The 17,882-nt window shown below is 35.4% G+C and overlaps 2 protein-coding genes across 2 annotated transcripts; one reads left to right on the plus strand and one right to left on the minus strand.

Annotated features, from left to right (window-relative positions):
- Positions 1–964: 964 nt before the first annotated feature.
- On the plus strand, positions 965–3,259 carry PCOAH_00023410 (SICA antigen; the record flags this gene model as incomplete). Its single annotated transcript, XM_020059148.1, has 4 exons — positions 965–1,697; positions 1,902–1,955; positions 2,210–2,316; positions 2,828–3,259. 4 exons carry the CDS (start codon positions 965–967, stop codon positions 3,257–3,259), a joined length of 1,326 nt encoding a protein of 441 aa, XP_019914767.1.
- An 880-nt stretch (positions 3,260–4,139) lies between these two features.
- Positions 4,140–6,056, minus strand: PCOAH_00023420 (KIR protein; the record flags this gene model as incomplete). Its single annotated transcript, XM_020059149.1, has 3 exons — positions 4,140–4,232; positions 4,253–4,426; positions 5,271–6,056. 3 exons carry the CDS (start codon positions 6,054–6,056, stop codon positions 4,140–4,142), a joined length of 1,053 nt encoding a protein of 350 aa, XP_019915173.1.
- Positions 6,057–17,882: the final 11,826 nt, after the last annotated feature.

Consider the following 17,882-nt stretch of genomic DNA (forward strand, 5'->3'; position numbering starts at 1 on the left):
TCAGAAGAAAAGGACGTAAGGAATGAATGTATGTGTACATTCTGTTGTACACACATGTTGATAGTTAATGAAATACTATTTTCCATTTAGTAAGTGAACCAATTTCATTGAATAAATAGTGTGGTAAAAAAAAAAAAAAAAATGATAAAAATGGCTCAGCCTAAGACGAGTGAATTTGAACAAGACCATACGAAGGAGGTAGGGGATGAAGTGGAACATGGTGCTGGTAGTGCTGCGCCTCGTGCACGTCGTCCACGTCGTGCAGCACATGGAATAAGCAGTAAAGATAGCAAAGGTATTAAAATTGATGGGGAATTTTTAATAAAACTCGGACGCGACCCAATGACAGTAGAGTCTGTTCCAAGTAGCGGGTAGGATTACGATTACTTATACATACATATATTTATATATATATATATATATATATATGTATATGCTATATATGTATATATATGTATATGCTTTAAAAAAGTAGTGGTTGTACGGCAAAAAAAAAAAAAAAAAAGAAATATTCTCTTCTCTTCTGTTCTCATCATTTTTTTTTTCCGTCCTTCCTATAGGCAAATTGAACATGGTAAACATTTAATTCTGGTATTACGTGAACAAGGAGGTCCTACGGAAAGTGGGGTTAACTTGAATGTACGTTCTATAGGTCCTGCAAGACCACAGGAAAAAGTGAGCACAGTCACTGAGAACACAAAGAAAAAGACAGCAAGGTACAAATGTTCCGATGAAACCTTTGTAGAACAACTTGTCGAAGACGATGACGGCAAGGAACGTAAGTCATCATTATACAAATAATCCCTAAGGAAGTTTGTGTTAGGGTGGTGCAAGGATATATATATGCCAACCACCCCTAACAACCTTCTTTCCTTTCTTTACAGTCCTTCTTGAGGAGGGGTTTAAAAGATTTACCAACGAAGTAACAGAGAATTAAAAGAAAAAGTACAATGAGTTCGATATGATGGAAGCACTATGTACTGCGGACAAGGATACATCCGGAATAAATATGGAGCCGTACAAGGACTTCTGTAAAATTATGATGAGGAATATACTAATGGTAACAGATAAGAAAAATCAATATGAAAATGGAGGAAGAAATTGTCAGAGAACAGTGCAGGACATTACCCTATGTGAACTATTAAGAGTATGGATGTATTATATGGCTATCTTCTGTATACCGGAAGCAGTTATACAATATGTCCTGAGTGTTGTGAAAGTAGTAAGGAAAATATTAAATAAGAGTCAGAAGTATGCGGAATGTGCATATGAAGCTGCACTAAGAATTGCGTATACGGGAAAGACTTATAACTTAGATGACCCGTACTACGAGCTATTTGACACATATATGTTGTTTTTTAAAATAATGAATGAAGCAACTAGCAAGGAATGGTGTGTCAATAGGGATAAATGGCAACAAAGGAGAGAGGCGCCACCAGGTGCAGACCCTGCACGCACAGAAACAGAAGTGGATGATAAAATAAAGAATGGTAATAAGGAATTTGAAGACTTGAAGGAAATTATTTTGAAAGTTAAAGATAGAGTAGAGGAAAAGAAAAAGAAACCAGAAACGGAATCAGCGTCCACCCAACCTCAACCTCCACCCCAAGCACCAGCAGCGGCACCACCTGAAGAGGAAGAAACTTCTCAAGACAAAACGCAAGAAGGGGAAAAAAAGCCTGAACAAACGACCTCAGGTAAGGACACACACACCTTCTCCACAGGAACTGGACACGGTTACCTTCACTTCCACTATAAATCTCCTTGATGGAGTTACATTCACTTCCATCCTAACTTCCATTGCCATTTCCATTGTTTAAATTACTAAATCTGGCACATCACCCCCTCCTATGATCCCACTGAAACCAACGTTCCTTTATTATTTTTTACTCAATTCATAGATGCAGAGACCCCTGAGGGAGAGCAAGAAGTTCAGGAAGAGGAAGAAGATCCAGGTAAAGGGGAAAAAAAATACGAACAGTTGCTCAACAATTGTGCTCCCATCAGGGGTTCACACCCCTCATGTCCACCCCCTAACAACCTTCCTTCCACGTACCACCCTAACAACCACCCCTCATGTCCACCCCTGCTGTGTGAGCACACATCACTTTAGATTCATAATATTTCAGTTCCATAATAGGTCGTGAGATCACATTAAAAAAAAAAAAAAAATCCTTCCCTTTTTACGTATTCCTTCTACTCCTTCTAGTCTTTCTATTTATTCATTCCCTACAGCAGCAGAAGACACTGAAACCAAAGATGAAGCAGCTGCTGAAAACACAGAAAGAGCACCAGCTGCACCTCTACCTCCTGCTGGTACTGGGGATGGCGGAGCCACCACCCCTTCCCCTGCCAAACTTATTGACAAGAAGGACAACCCCGTCCTTCCTTACCTTCCTTTGGCTCCCGCCGTGCTTGGTATTTCTGTTATGAGCTACTTGCTCTGGAAGGTAAATAAAAAGAAGGAAAAAATATTTTCCGCAAAAAAAAAGAAAAAGAAAAAAAAAAAAGAACTTATAAAAAGAATAAGAGGAATAAAAAGAAAAGAAAAAAATAAAAAAGGAATGAATGAGCAAATGAGTAAAGGAGTGCAGGATTTCGCATTTTAGGGGTGTGTGTGTAGGATTTCGCATTTTAGGGGTGTGTGTGTAGGATTTCGCATTTTAGGGGTGTGTGTGTAGGATTTCGCATTTTAGGGGGTGTATGTGTAGGATTTCACACTTGGATTTTGAAGTAGTAATTACTGTTGCGTGTGAACAAAACATTTCGCACCCCTATTAAAGAAACGTTTTTTTTCCTTTTTTTTTTTTTTTTTTTTTTTGTTCAGTATTTTGCCTTTCTTGGTAAGAGAAGAAAACGTTACAGAAGAGCTCATCAAGTACGTGGTCCTCCAACTTTGGAAGAACAACCTCTTGATCATGTGGACCAAGATGATGGTTCACATGAATACACCTTAATAAAGGAACGAAAACCTCCTTCTATTCCTATAAAAAGGATGAAAAAACAAGGCCTTGGTCGCCGTCCTGGTCGTCGTCGTGGTGTTCGTCGCCGCATGATTATTGATATTCATTTAGAAGTCTTAGACGAATGTCAAAGGGAGTATTTGCATTCGAAGAAGGAAGACTTTTTTGAAATTTTGGTGCAAGAATTTATGGGATGCGAATTTATAAAGGAGGAACGTGTTCCTATGGTTGATGTCCCTAAGGAGCAGGTTCAATGTTCGGATTCGGGGTTTAGGGAAGAATGGCTTTGTTCCTAAGGAACAGGTTCAAAATTCAGATTCCGGGTTTTAGGGAGGAAGACTTTGTTCCTAAGCAACAGGTTCAAAATTCAGATTCCGGGTTTAGGAAGGGAATACTTTGTTTCTGTGCAAGAATTTCCTAAGGAAGTTGTTCCTAAAGAAGAATTGCCTACGGAACAGGTTCCGTGTTCAGATTCCGGGGTTAGGGAGGAAGACTTTGTTCCTAAGGAAGGTGTTCCTAAGGGAAGTTGTTCCTAAGGAACAGGTTCCAAGTTCAGATTCCGGATTTACGGTGTAGTAAATTTTTTTTTTTTTTTTTTTTGTATTGCATGGTGTAAGCGTTTATGTGTAATTAATATACGTGGAAAAAATTTTTTTTTTTTCACTTTATTTTAATTGGTTGGGATAAATTTCTTATTTGTTGAAGAATTAAAAAAAATGCTTATTCATTTTGTTACAAAAATTTTGACTTCATAATATTTTTTTTTTTTTTTTTAAAATACATGAATATTTTTTCCAAGAAGTCAACACCTTCCTTTTTTTTTTCCGCATCCGCGTTGGGAGTATTCTTTCCCTTGATGCAGTTATTTAAACATACAAATGTAGGAAAAGAGAAAGAAGGAAGGAATAAAAAAAGAAAGACGGAATAAAAAAAGAAGGAATAAGAAGGAAGGAAAAAAAAAAGAAAAAGGAATGGAAGAAAATGGAATTTAGGAAAAAAGAAGAAAGTGTCTCTTTTTTTTTTCCTACACTGCATATAAGCTCTATGATGGTTATTTATATTCCTTCCTCCGAAGGGGGATGGGAAGGGAGAACATTGCCCTTCCTTCAGGTGTTACATTCTAATGTGTGTTATATGTTTTGATAACCTATATTTGGACGACCTGTTGTAGTATAATTATTTGATCCTGTTCCTGCTCTTCTGGTGGTAGATGGTCCTGTAGACGGTCCTGTAGACGGTCCTGTAGACGGTCCTGTGGTAGACCGTCTTCTGTATGCGTTAGAGCGTACAGTAGAATCGTCTACTGTGGAATTGTCTGTTTTGGAGTCTAGTATGGAATCATTCTCTGTTGAAGTGCCTTCCGTTAATGTGTCGAATTCGCGTCCAACTGATCTTCTCTTTCTTCCGTTCCTTCTTCCTCCTCCAGAAGAGTGGTTACCAAACCAAGGAGACCATGGTTTATACTGAAGGAAAAGAAGAAAGGAAGGGAAAGAAAGTTTATAGGGTTTGGGGAGTTAGAATGGAACGTTGTTAGGGTGGTGGAATGAAGGTTGTGTTATGTGGGGGAAGGGGTCTTAGGTGGTAGGTGGGTTGTTAGGTGGTAGGTGGGTTGTTAGGTGGTAGGTTGGTTGTTAGGTGGTAGGTGGGTTGTTAGGTGGTAGGTGGGTTGTTAGGTGGTAGGTGGGTTGTTAGGTGGTAGGTGGGTTGTTAGGTGGTAGGTGGGTTGTTAGGTGGTAGGTGGGTTGTTAGGTGGTAGGTGGGTTGTTAGGTGGTAGGTGGGTTGTTAGGTGGTAGGTGGGTTGTTAGGTGGTAGGTGGGTTGTTAGGTGGTAGGTGGGTTGTTAGGTGGTAGGTGGGTTGTTAGGTGGTAGGTGGGTTGTTAGGTGGTAGGTGGGTTGTTAGGTGGTAGGTGGGTTGTTAGGTGGTAGGTGGGTTGTTAGGTGGTAGGTGGGTTGTTAGGTGGTAGGTGGGTTGTTAGGTGGTAGGTGGGTTGTTAGGTGGTAGGTGGGTTGTTAGGTGGTAGGTGGGTTGTTAGGTGGTAGGTGGGTTGTTAGGTGGTAGGTGGGTTGTTAGGTGGTAGGTGGGTTGTTAGGTGGTAGGTGCGTTGTTAGGTGGTAGGTGGGTTGTTAACCGGTTGGGTGGTAGGTGGGTTGTTAACCGGTTGGGTGGTAGGGGGGTTGTTAACCGGTTGGGTGGTAGGTGGGTTGTTAACCGGTTGGGTGGTAGGAAGCTTGTTAGGTGGTGGAAGGAAGGTTGTTAAATATTTCAATTTTTTTATTTTTTAAATTTTGAAATTTTGGATACTTACTTTGTATAATAAAAACGGGGTACCTATTGTTGCTAAGGTGCCGATGATGGAAGAGATGGAAGAAGTGGTTGTGGCGGAACGAACAGCTTCTTCTTTTGCTAAGGATGCCGCTGTTTGTGCTTCAGAGAGTGCTGCTTTTTTTTCCTCGGTGAGTTCGGTCCGTAGTAATCCTAATTTAGGTTCTGCGTCACAGTAGGAGTTTAGGAATTCCGCCGAATCGCAATATACCCTATAATCTGCTTTAAATTTCTTACAATATGAATCATTTTCATATTTGTCCTTGCAATTTTGTTTTACGGACTTACACGCTGTAGAAACATTCTGACGATAACTCAACCAGTCCGAAGTACAATTGGGTTTATCCTTCTTGAGTAAATCGTCTTCTATGGTATTGTAATCGTAGTAATACTCGAATATTGTTTTTTTCTGCTTGAGAAAAATTTCGTCAGTATCTTCGTATGTAACATTACATTTATGATCATAGGGAGCACTTTTCAGCGTTCGATAAATTACATCCAGAAGTTCTGACAGTGGTTTACCATTTAACTTGTTCCAGTATGTAACTCCCAACCAATAATAAAAAAAATAACAAGGTATATTACCATAATTCGGGGTTCCATTCTTCGAGCATGCGGAACAGTAGGCACTCGTGATCTTTTTAGCTTCACTATGAATTCTAGGATAATCATTTAATGCAACCTTCAATTTGTCCCCCCCTTTTTCATTTTTCTCAAAACTGTCATCACAGTTCCACGGATTTTCCTTGAACCCACTATAAAATCTCATTTTAGAAGGTAAACTCTTTGGAAATTCACCCTGTAAGTATATAATTGGCAAAGAAGGAAAGAAGAAGAGATTGTGGAATACATATGTGTAAGTGTTTATATGTGTACCTTCATTTACTTTCGGTGATGTTATTATATTACGCACTTAGAGTTTGGCGTGTACACATGAAGTGTATTATATGTGTGCATAGCTACTTTTACATAGGTAGGATATATAATTAAAAATTTTTCTCCTTACGTGTCCTCCTGACATGGTTTGGTATATGTGTATATTTTTTTTATAAATGTAAAGAACTTTTTCCTTTGAAGGGGTTGTTTTGTATATGTTGAAGGAGAGTGTGAAAATTTTTTGTACAGTGCACAGAAAAAAAATAAACATGAGAAAATAAGTATTCAGTTCCTGTTTCTTTTAATAATACACATATTCCTCATTTTTCAAGGAATAATACCTTATTATACACACATACGTATGTATGTCGAATTATTTAATATATATATAATTAAAACGAGTTCAAAATGAGGAATTAGGCAAGGAAGGAGGCAAAGGAACAAAATAGATGAGAAAGGAATCCTCACTTCTCATATACATTCCTTATTCATTATATTATAGTGTTGTATTGCAGGTGATTACTTGTACCATTCCTCTATTATTTTATACACATTGTAGCTGCTGCTCTCTTTATATATGTAATAAGAATAATGTGATATTTGTTCCCCAACCGCTTGCTTCCCCTTTTTACGCCCCTCCCTATTTTTTTATGTATGCTCTATATTTCAGAAGTTATTTTATCTTCCTTTTTACCCTTTTCTTTTGGGGTGAGTACAATGTATGAGCAACTCATTTATACATCAAATGTGCATGTATATATATGTTATATTCACCATACCTCCTAAAGTACAAAGTAATTATTTTTTTCCCCATACACGCATACATATATATGAAAATATATATATATGTATATATGTGTGTAGAACCACACATTATTCTTTTTTTCTACGTATGCAATTTATATGGAATTGTTCTTGTTAAAAGAGTTACAGTCTAAGAGTGGGGTACGGAGGGTGGTAGTAAGTTCTATGTGTACAACACACATTTCCACCCACGCCCCTTTTTAAGGTACTTTGCTACCTATAATGCAAAAAAGAATAATTCCTAACTTAAATAGAAAAAAGTTAAGTATATATATGTATGTATGCACACAAAGCATGTATATATTACAATTGAGCATATGTATGCACAAAAGTATGTGTGTATATTACAGTTGAGCATATGTATGTACACAAAGCATTTGTGTGTACATTGAAGGAAAAAAAAGAAGTGTATTAAAAAAAAAAGTGTATTAGGAAGAAGAACAACCCCCGTAGCATATTCATAATATATATACAACTTTGTACAAAAAGAGGGTGTTATATATAGTTCCTATGTAAATAAAAATAGTGCATGGGAAATTCATGATAAGACTAATGTATGGGAAGTTCATGATAATACTATCATATAATGTACAACATTGTTCATAAAAAAAAAAAAAGGGATGGAAGAACAACTTTATTATTTCCTACTCCTCAGGTGTCCTATTTCTGCAAGTTCTTTTTTCCTGAGACATTTTTGTATTTCTTCATTTTCTATAATACATTTAATCCAAACTTTCGAACGATAGAACCAAATTAATATTCCTATATATATTAATCCTAAAATTGCGGGAACCACAAGCATAAGTATAAACCTTGTAGTATCTCCCCCTCCAATACTCTGCAGAAGCATTAGTATAGGACCTATGTATGCCAAGATTATTGGGTAAAAAATTGAAGCAACCAACATTAGATATAATGCGCATTTGTGATTATTCCTGAAACGCGACAGTCCACGACAGAATTCTTTACATTTTATCCAAGCTCTTTCATTTTTTGCTTCATTCCTCCCTCGTTGTGCCCCTCCTGATGGATTACTGTTGTTGCTATTGGTGGTGGATTTTAATTTCTCTAAGTCCTTATTTAACATGACCCCTTCTAGCAGGGAATCTTCACTAAAATCAGAAGGAAGGGGAAAATCATCCCCATCTTCTGATGATGGTGTTGGTATATTATTACTTCGCGTTAGTAATGTGCTCACACTTCCATCAACGTGGTGATCATGTTGACGGTTACTGTTCCTACTATGCGCTGTTTTTTTCCCTAGCGCAGTTACCTAAATAAGTAAAAAAAGAAGAAGGATTTTAGTGGTGGTAGGTGGAAGGAAGGTTTTTAGGGGTGTAAGAAAGGATGATGTTTATGGTTGGTAGGAAGTAAGATTGTTAAGGGTGGTGAAAAGTTTTTTTTTCTATTTTTCTTTTTTCAATTTTTAGTGCAAAATGTAAAAAATTTCTAATCATAATAAATATATGTTCGTTCTAAAGATGCAGTAGTAATTGTCATACGCAGTTAGGATATGGCCAATAGTACAGCGTAAAGATAAGTATTAAATGTTTTAGAGGTGCCATTTTCTTTATTTGCTCCTTTCTTATGTATATTAGTACGTTGTATGATTATTTCTTCTTTCTTTATTATTATTAGTAAACATTAATAACATAATTTGCGTATGCAGTTCGCGATTTACTGCTTTTTTCATTTTGAAGATGTGTAAATGAACTTCAAATGAAAGAGTAATTAAAAGTGCATAATCATTAATACAGAAAAATGTCATCATGCAAAATTAACAAAACACACATATATTTTTTTTTTTTATTAAATATTACATTGAATATTACATTTTTTACAAAATAATATTCAATGTGGTCATTATTCTCTCAAGGACAATGTTGCTCAACTTTCAACAACGCACTTCTTCTAGCGGTGTAATAAGTGAAAGGAGGAGTAGCAAATTATGCTCACATGTAGAGTTTAGAGTTGTACATGTGTTTGCATATTCGCTCAAAAAAAAAAAAAAATTTTCTCTTTTTTTTTCTGTATTTTTTTTGTGTTATTGTTGTTCTTTATATAAGTGTTCAGATATAAAAAGGGTGAAAAAAGAACTGTTTGAAGGAATAGGTTAGGTTTTTTTTTTACATATATGAGCATTTTAGGTAGGGGGGTGGAATGTTTTTATTTTTTCCTTCCTTCCATTGAAAAAAATATGAAGAGCACTTGGTAGAATTTCTTTTTTTTTTTTTTTTTTTATTTTTTGATATATTTTCTGATATTTTTTGTATTAATTCACATATTTCACATATAAATTCTAAATAATTGTTCAATTTGGATGATCACACATCCTTTTTCCTTACATATAAGTACACATATATACATATACATGTACATATACATATATATATATACATGTATATATGTCCACATATGTATGTATATATATATATGTAAGTACATATATGTATATGGATTTTATGTGAGTACTTCCCACCCATTCAGGAGGGAACTCATGAATGTACTAATGAATGCCACTTCCATGCATGAAATTTGTGATGAATGGAATTTGTGTACACAATTTATGTGAACGAACAGAATTTATGTATAACTAATAGCAACATATTTGTTCCTTCTTTTTTTTTTTTTTTTTGCGCGCAAAGTTATCCATTTCTAACCCCCCCCCCCCCCCCATCAGCACATCACATTACGTGTATCACATACGTTGATAATGTATATTTTTTTGCCTTTGTCCCTCCTGCTCACTTCTACATTTACTTCTTCCTTTGTATGTTGGTTGTGGTGGTTGTCGTCCATTATATATGGTAGATGCTTCATCTGTGGAATCGAATGTGGAACCTCCTATTGTTGAATTGTCGCTGTTTGTGAATGTATCGAAGTCGCGGCGTCCAACCGCCGCTTTTTTTTTTCTTCTTCTATAGGAGTTGCCTCTAAAGAGGATGTTACTTATCCAATCGAATAGTGAAGTGTACTAAAATAAAAGGGAATAAAAAGGAAGGGGTGAAAATATGCATAATATATATGCATTATATATACATGTAGACATATATATATATGTTTATATATGTATATATATATGCTATATATGTATACACTACACTATTGTAATATACCATAGTCTATAATTGTAGATGTACTTTGTACCTTATATAATAACAAAGCAGCTGCTGGTAGTCCGATTGCGCCCAGTGTACCGAATATGGCAGGAATGATGGAGGTTGGACATTCTTCTGTATGTCTTAAGGAGCATTTCAATTGTAGTAGTTCCTGAAGACTATGATTAGCAACTATTTCCTTGAATTGGGTACACCATTTTTTATCGTTTCCCTGTGGACATTTTTTGCTCATGTAATCATAGGCTGAAATAGCTTGTTCCAGATAATCGATATAATCCTTAGCACAGTGGGACCCACATTCCTTAAATTTTTCTATGCACTCTTTTATAGTTGTTTGATCCCGGAAGTACTCATATACTGTTCTCATCTTCCTGAAAATGTCCCAGCTGATGTTATCGTATATAATACCGCACGTAGTATTACTTCCCAGTTCTTTCAACTTTCCGTAGATACTACTCATAACTCCGGAGAATTGATCAGGATGGTTTGAAGTCCTGAATAGTGTATGTCCTATCCAATAGTAGAGATAGTTACAGTGCTCACTCTTAGTCACAATACTCTCTGCCATGTTGGGCACGTAGCACCAACCTTTTACAATTAGATCAGGATAAACTCCATGGACTTGCAAACTGCTCAAGATACTGTCTATGTCATTTTGCACAGTGGTAGCCTTGACCTTGTCACTGCATTCCTGTTGGAGGTTATCGAATTCCTTGTATATTTGTTTCGATGGAAGTTTACCTAAACGCTGCTCCTCCTATAAATGTAGTGAGCAGGGAAGTAGAATGTATGCAGAAATGCATATTTCCACATGCTCCTTTTACACTTTACTTACATTATATATGAAGAATACTATATAAGGAATAATGTATTGTATTTGTAGTAATGTATATCCATTTTGAATAAGATACAAACGAACACAAAAAAACGATTATTCTTACTTTTGCTGCCATTGTCCCATTTTTTTATGTCTACATATTTTTCTTTATATATGTGGATTAAAATTTTTTTTTTTCAAATATGTGCTTTCTCCCACATGTATATATAATGGACACTTTAAAATGTTATCTGTTCAATAAAAAACTACCAAAAGAAAAGGCATGTTGAATTTAAAATTTTTTTTGGTCAAAATGCATATACTATTCAACCTCTAAGAGGTGGGGATGATAACAAATTACATTACACATATATATATATGTGTATTGTATGGAATCATTATCCATTCCACATATAAAGGAAGAAGAAAAAGAAAATTGTGCGTACCCCATTTATAATAATAATACTAATACCTCCCTCTCCTTTGGTGGTATACCCACCACCCTTCCCCTTCCTTCTTCTTTTATTTCGTGAGCTTTCAATTTTTTATAATTTGTTCCTATTTCCGTTGTTCATTTTATTATGTATACTGTGCGTAATAGGTTCATATTTAGCAATGAGCATTATGCCCTTGAGCTTTTTTTTACCCTTTTTCTAATGTAGATCCTATTTGTGCACATATATATCAATGTATTCCTTCTAATTTTTGTTCTTATTCTCTATTTTATTTTTTATTATTATTTTTTTTTTTTTTTTTTTTGTTCTTTTTCTTTGCTAAAATTCATAAATACTCCTTTGCGAAAAGGTCAGTACTTATTTATTCTTTCTTCTTCCTTTTTTTCTTAAAAGTATATAGAAGGAAGAGAAAAATTAAAAATATTAAAAAAAAGAAAAAAAGTAGAGAAAGAAAAAAAAAAGAAGAAAAGGAAAGGAAAAAAATAATAGAAAAAAAAAAGAAAGGGACGGAAAAAAAGGGGAAAAAAATGTTATTCTGTTCCTGTACACTGCATATAAACTGTGTACGGACTTTGCAGTTATTTATGCTTCCCTTCAGGGGGGGGACGGAGAGGGAGGAACACTATATGCGATGTATTATATACGTTGGTAACGTATATTTTTATTCCCCCTTCTTCGTTGTTACTATTTCCCTACTTTTTCGTCTTCTTCTCCTATTGATGATGGTGGTACATGATGATGGTCGTGTGGTACGATGATGGATGATTCATCTTCCAGATGAATGAACATCTTCCTAGATGATAACGAACAAACAACAACAACAACACCATCTTCTTACTTAGACGATGAATGAACAACAACAACATCTTCTTACTTAGGCAATGAATAAACAACAACAATAACATCTTCTTCCTAGATGATGAACGAACAACAACAACATCTTCTTCCTAGATGATAACGAACAACAACAACATCTTCTCCAGATGAACAACTTAGATGGTGATTCATCCGGTAGATGAATGATCATCTTAATAGATGATGGATGATCATCTGGTAGATGAAGTAGTGTATGGAATAGAATATAATGTACCAGAGCCTTCTGTGGTAGAGCCGCCCATGGTGGAAGAGTCGTCTAATGTGGAGTTGTCCGTTGCAGTTAAATCGAAGTCTTCTCGAATGGCGGACCTTTTTTTTCTATTGTTCCTATTGTTACTGCTTCTGCTGTTATTATTTTTGCTCCTTCCTCCTCCAAAGAATGTGTTACGTAAGTCGGAAAATAAGGAGGTATACTAAAAAGAAAATAGGAAGGAAGGAGGAGTAGATAGGTGTACAGTGTATATGTAAAACACTGTTTATTCTATATTGTTCCCCCCTTTTTTAAAATATAAGAAAGACAAATATTAATAAATACTGTTATTATTTATATACTTTTAACTGTGTTAATGGTGGAAATGATCATTACTTTATATAGAAAGAGGGCAACTGCTGGAAGGCCTATTGCTCCAGCGGCAGCAGCACCACCGCCAATACCAATATTGGATATATCCAGCCCAGCGGAAGTTGTAATAACTACTTCTCCTCTTGGTACTGGTGCTGTTAACTCTGGAGATAGAGGTTGCTGTTGTTGTTGTTGTTGTTGTTGTTGCTGTTGTTGCTGCTCCTGTCCTCGGTCACTTTCTGCTTTTTTCCCTTGATTTTGTGCTCCTTCCACTTTCCTTCCTTGGTTAGGAGTTCCTTCGGTTTTTTTTCCTTGATTTTGAGCACCTTCCGCTTTTGCACCCTGCCCTCCACCTGAAAAATAAAGTATAGAAAGAGAGAGTTGTTGCTTTTTTTAGTGTAATATGCAAATGCTTACACCTAAATTCATTAAGTGTAATTCCTCCCCTTTTAACCTTTGCCTTTAAAACCTTTCTCTCTTAAACCTTTTTCCCTTTGAACTTCTTTTCACTTAAATCTTCTTTTTCTTTAAACTTCTTTCCCCCTTAAACTCTTTTTGCTCTTCTTCATATTTCCTCCCCCCTCTATAGGAAAGTTGTTTCAGTCGGAAGACTGTCCTCCGTGAAGCACACACCCTCTCTGCACTCACATGTTACGCCTTCCCTCCCTTACCTGGTAAAGTTACCCTATCTGAGAGATCCTCACCACTCCTACCTAATCTTTCACCTGATGATGCTAGATTTTCCCTTGTATCTGCTGGTTTGGCAGCAACAGGGCACGTTAATTTTTCTGGTGTCTTATATTCCGGCTTCTTTTTTGGGTTCTCCTTAAATTCGTCACAATATGGTTCTCCGGCAGTGGTATAGCAATATGAACTTAATTTTGTATTTGTTGATTTAGCTGTTTCGAAGTGGGTCTTACATTCATCAGTATTGTAATATTTATGACATTCCTCGTTGTCATCTTTCAGTTTGTTGTAGTCATAATAATAATCGAATAGTATTTTAGCTTCTCCGAAACGCTCTTTGCTAATATTAGAGTATATCTTAGTACACTCACAGGTGAGGCCGAATTCCGTCAGCTTCTCATAAATTGCATTCATAACCATTGAGAATTGGTTTACTTCCTGAACTTTATCCTTTATTTTGTCACCTATCCAATAATATAAAAATTTACAACGATCATAGTAGGATGGTTCATTCACACCCTTATAACATGCGTAAGAATAGTTCTTCAGTATCCTATCTGCCATGTCCTCACTTTCCTGCCTTAAACTGCCACCCCATACATCCATTGCTCCTTTTACTTTTTGCTTTAATTCTTCCTTACAGTACTGCTCCCCCCGCTGGTCCCACTGGAGACATTTCCTATCATTGCATTCATCATACCTTTGTTGTGAGGGTAAGGGAAGTGTGGAATTCGCCTGTTAAAAGTGTGGAATTAGTTGAAAATATATTGTGTATAAAAGGGTGCTTACCATATACGTTAAAATTCTTATTTCAGTGTGCGTATACATATAAATTGTGTGCATAATATGCGCAATATTTATAATATTTATATATATTTATAATGTTGTTTGCATAATATTCACTTATTCTAAGGAAGTAGTGACCAACCTGTGGTATGGATGGTGATGGTGCTGGTACATCGGGAGGTCGTACTGGTGCTGGTTTAGCAGCATCAGGTTTAAAGCATGGTAATGGCTGTGGTTGCGCATATTCTTTCTTCCCTCTTTGGGTCTTATCAAATATGTCACAATACTGATTTCCGGCAGTTCCTCGACAAGTTGAATTTAATGTTGTATATGTTGATAGGGCTGTCTCGTAGGACTGCTTGCATTTTCCATTCTTGCAATATTTACTACACTCGTCGTTATTCTGTAGTTTCCTATAGTTATAATACCAGTCGAACAGCACTTTAGCCTCTTCGAAGCGTTCTTTGCTGATACCATCGTACAAATTGGTGCACGTACATCCGGATGTAGACCCCCTCAGCTTGTTATAAATTGCCCTCATAACCGCCCGAAAGTCGGTATCCCTAAACTTTCCCTTTACTTTATCACCTAACCAATAATAAAAAAAAGGACAACGGTCATCATCCCCCAGCATATCCAACCCCTTATACGTACATGCTAAACAGTAGTTTTGTACAATTGTACTGATCAACTCCCAATTACTTCCATGGTATGAAAATAATGAAATTTTCACTTGTCCTTCTAGTTCATTCCGATTCCATCCTGCCCTCCCGGATGTACAGAGCCCCTGTTCTTCGTTTAACGCATCGTATACTTCCTGTGAAGGTAACTTATCCGGAGCGCCCTGCTCCTAAAAGTGTAGAATTGAAATATGTGTGCATATATCCATACATTTTCACTATTATTATATGATATACACGTGGAACATTGTATATGCATATATTACTTTGTATACATTTTTTCAATAGTGGGAAATGAATGAATTGTATTGGTTGTATTATTATCAAAAAATTTTCTGCGTTACCATTCTTACCATTTGTGTTTTTAGGTATGTATGTGTATATATACATATATATATTCTTCTTTTTCTGTATGTATATATATATATAATTAGATTTGAGTTTTTAAAAAAGGGGTGCGTGTGCTTGTTTCCTTCCTTCCTTCTTTTTATAAAAATGTTAATATATGTATGATTCATTTTATTTTTTTTTCCCCTTTTTAAAATTTTGGAATATTATGTAAAAAAAATATTAACATACATACATAATGCAGTTTATATATATGCAGAAAATACTCTATCCTCCCTCCCCTCTCCTTCTGCCGAATCTGAACTTATTTATAAATATGTCATAATGAGTTTACATATTTATAATATGTTCCAACACAAAGAATTTTAATACAGAAGTTATACATTCACATATATATACATTCATATATATATACATTCACATATATATACATTCATATATATATACATTCATATATATACACATTCATATATATATACATTCATATATATATACATTCATATATATATACCTTCATATATATGTACATTCATATATATGTACATTCATTATATATTACATTCATCATATAGGTACATTCATTATATATTACATTCATCATATAGGTACATTCATTTTATATGTACATTCATTATATATGTGCATTCATTATACATAAAAGGGAAAAAAAAGTTTGCACCCCTCATAATAGTGTTCTTTTGTAATATACATTCCTTCTTTTTTCTGTTTGACTAAAGGATTCACTTTACTGTGTAATCAATATAAGCCAAAGAAATTTTCTTCCACATTATTTTGACTTGGTTTGGTTTGGTTTGGTTGGTTGATTGGTTGGTTGGTTGGTTGTTTGCAGATAAATTTTCTTTTTTTAAATTCATTTTATTCTTACTTTGTTTGGTCAACTTTTTTTTACTGAGAAGATCCAAAATTTTCATTCCTACTTTTGCACAGAATTGTGCTAAATAATGGGAAATGCGCGAACACGCACATGCTTGTACAAAGTTCTGGATGTCCATATTTGTATAACTATTGCGATAATTCGCACACCATTGCAAGCCATTATAGTTCTCCTAAGGGAAGGAAGGAGGTACACTACGTGGAATAATAACTAATATTTCGTGGACCTTTATTCCTTGCTCTCCTGGGTGATGGTGGTGGTGCATTATATTCTGATACTGTGGAATAATCTGTTGTCGTAGAACCTCCTATTATTGATGTGTCATCTGTCAAAGTACTAAAAGTACGCCTGCTAGATCGTTTCCCCGTCCTGCTCCCCTCACCACCGTTATGTCCAAATGAACTACCTAACCAATCAGGTAGGAGATTATACTAATAATAAAAAAAAAAAAGAAGTGGAAGTGAGGGGGTGGAAATATGTATTATATTCAGCATATATAACACATATATATAATTATATATATATACTTACTTATATATACATATATATATGTACATGTATATATGTAGACACATATGCTTATATATACTTACGTATATATATATATGTACATATGCATATATATGCAAAAAAAAAAAAAAAAATTTTTCTCTTTTCTTCTTATTTTCTTCCTTTTCTTTTTTATTTACCTTATATAGGAGGAAGGTGATTGTTGGTAGTCCGAATAGTGCAGCTGCGGAAGAGACAGCAGTAGCAGCGCCGGTGATGGTAGGGGTGGTGCTTGTAGAGGCGACCGCTTCATCCCTGGTACTGTCCCCATCTTCTTCAGTTCTTAGTTCAGATGGTGATGATGTACACATTTGTTTTAACTGGACTGGATCCTCCAAATTTTCAAAAATTTGTTGAAGTTCGGTACAATAGGAATCACTGGACTTGTCTCCACAGTTTTCACTTACCTTTGCGTATGCTCCAGCAGCGTCATTGAGGTAACTGACATATTTTGTATCACATAAGGGTTTATAACTACTTGAATTATGCTTTATATTTCCATAGTCTTGATAGTAATCGAATATTAATTTTCTATTTTTGAAGAGGTCGACGTCAATGTCCTTGTATATGATGTCACATGGACTCCCAATCCCCAACTCCTTCAATTTGTCATAAATTCCTTCCATATGCTGTTCAAATGTTCCGACGCGTAATTCATTATTTAATATATCTCCTATCCAAAAATAGAAATAATAACAGTACGCAACGTCATACGAATCGGTTCCCTTTATTTTAGCTATGTAACACCAATCACTCAGAATCTGACTGACGTTCTTCTGGAGATCTGGGTACTGCTCCAATTTCTCGTGCAAACTACTCCTCACCTGCTCGGTGCCATCTCTACCATCAATATTTACCTGACAACTAAGGCCCCTTTTGAAGAGATTGTACCATTGTCTTGAAAGTAACTCACCTAAGGGATCTTCCTACAAGCGTAGAATTCAGTGGAAATGCACATATATGTATGTATATATACATATGTGAAGTATGTACACTTCGATATTATCATTATATTATGTGTACATATAAGAAGTATTGCCTATATGTGTGGGCATATTAATGTACATCTATTTAGAACAGTGTAGAATAGTTTGTGCATTACTTTTGTCATTGTTCCTTATTGTACATTTCTTTTTGTATA

Source organism: Plasmodium coatneyi, chromosome 9 (genome assembly GCF_001680005.1).
Source record: "Plasmodium coatneyi strain Hackeri chromosome 9, complete sequence".
Taxonomy (NCBI): Eukaryota; Apicomplexa; class Aconoidasida; order Haemosporida; family Plasmodiidae; genus Plasmodium; species Plasmodium coatneyi.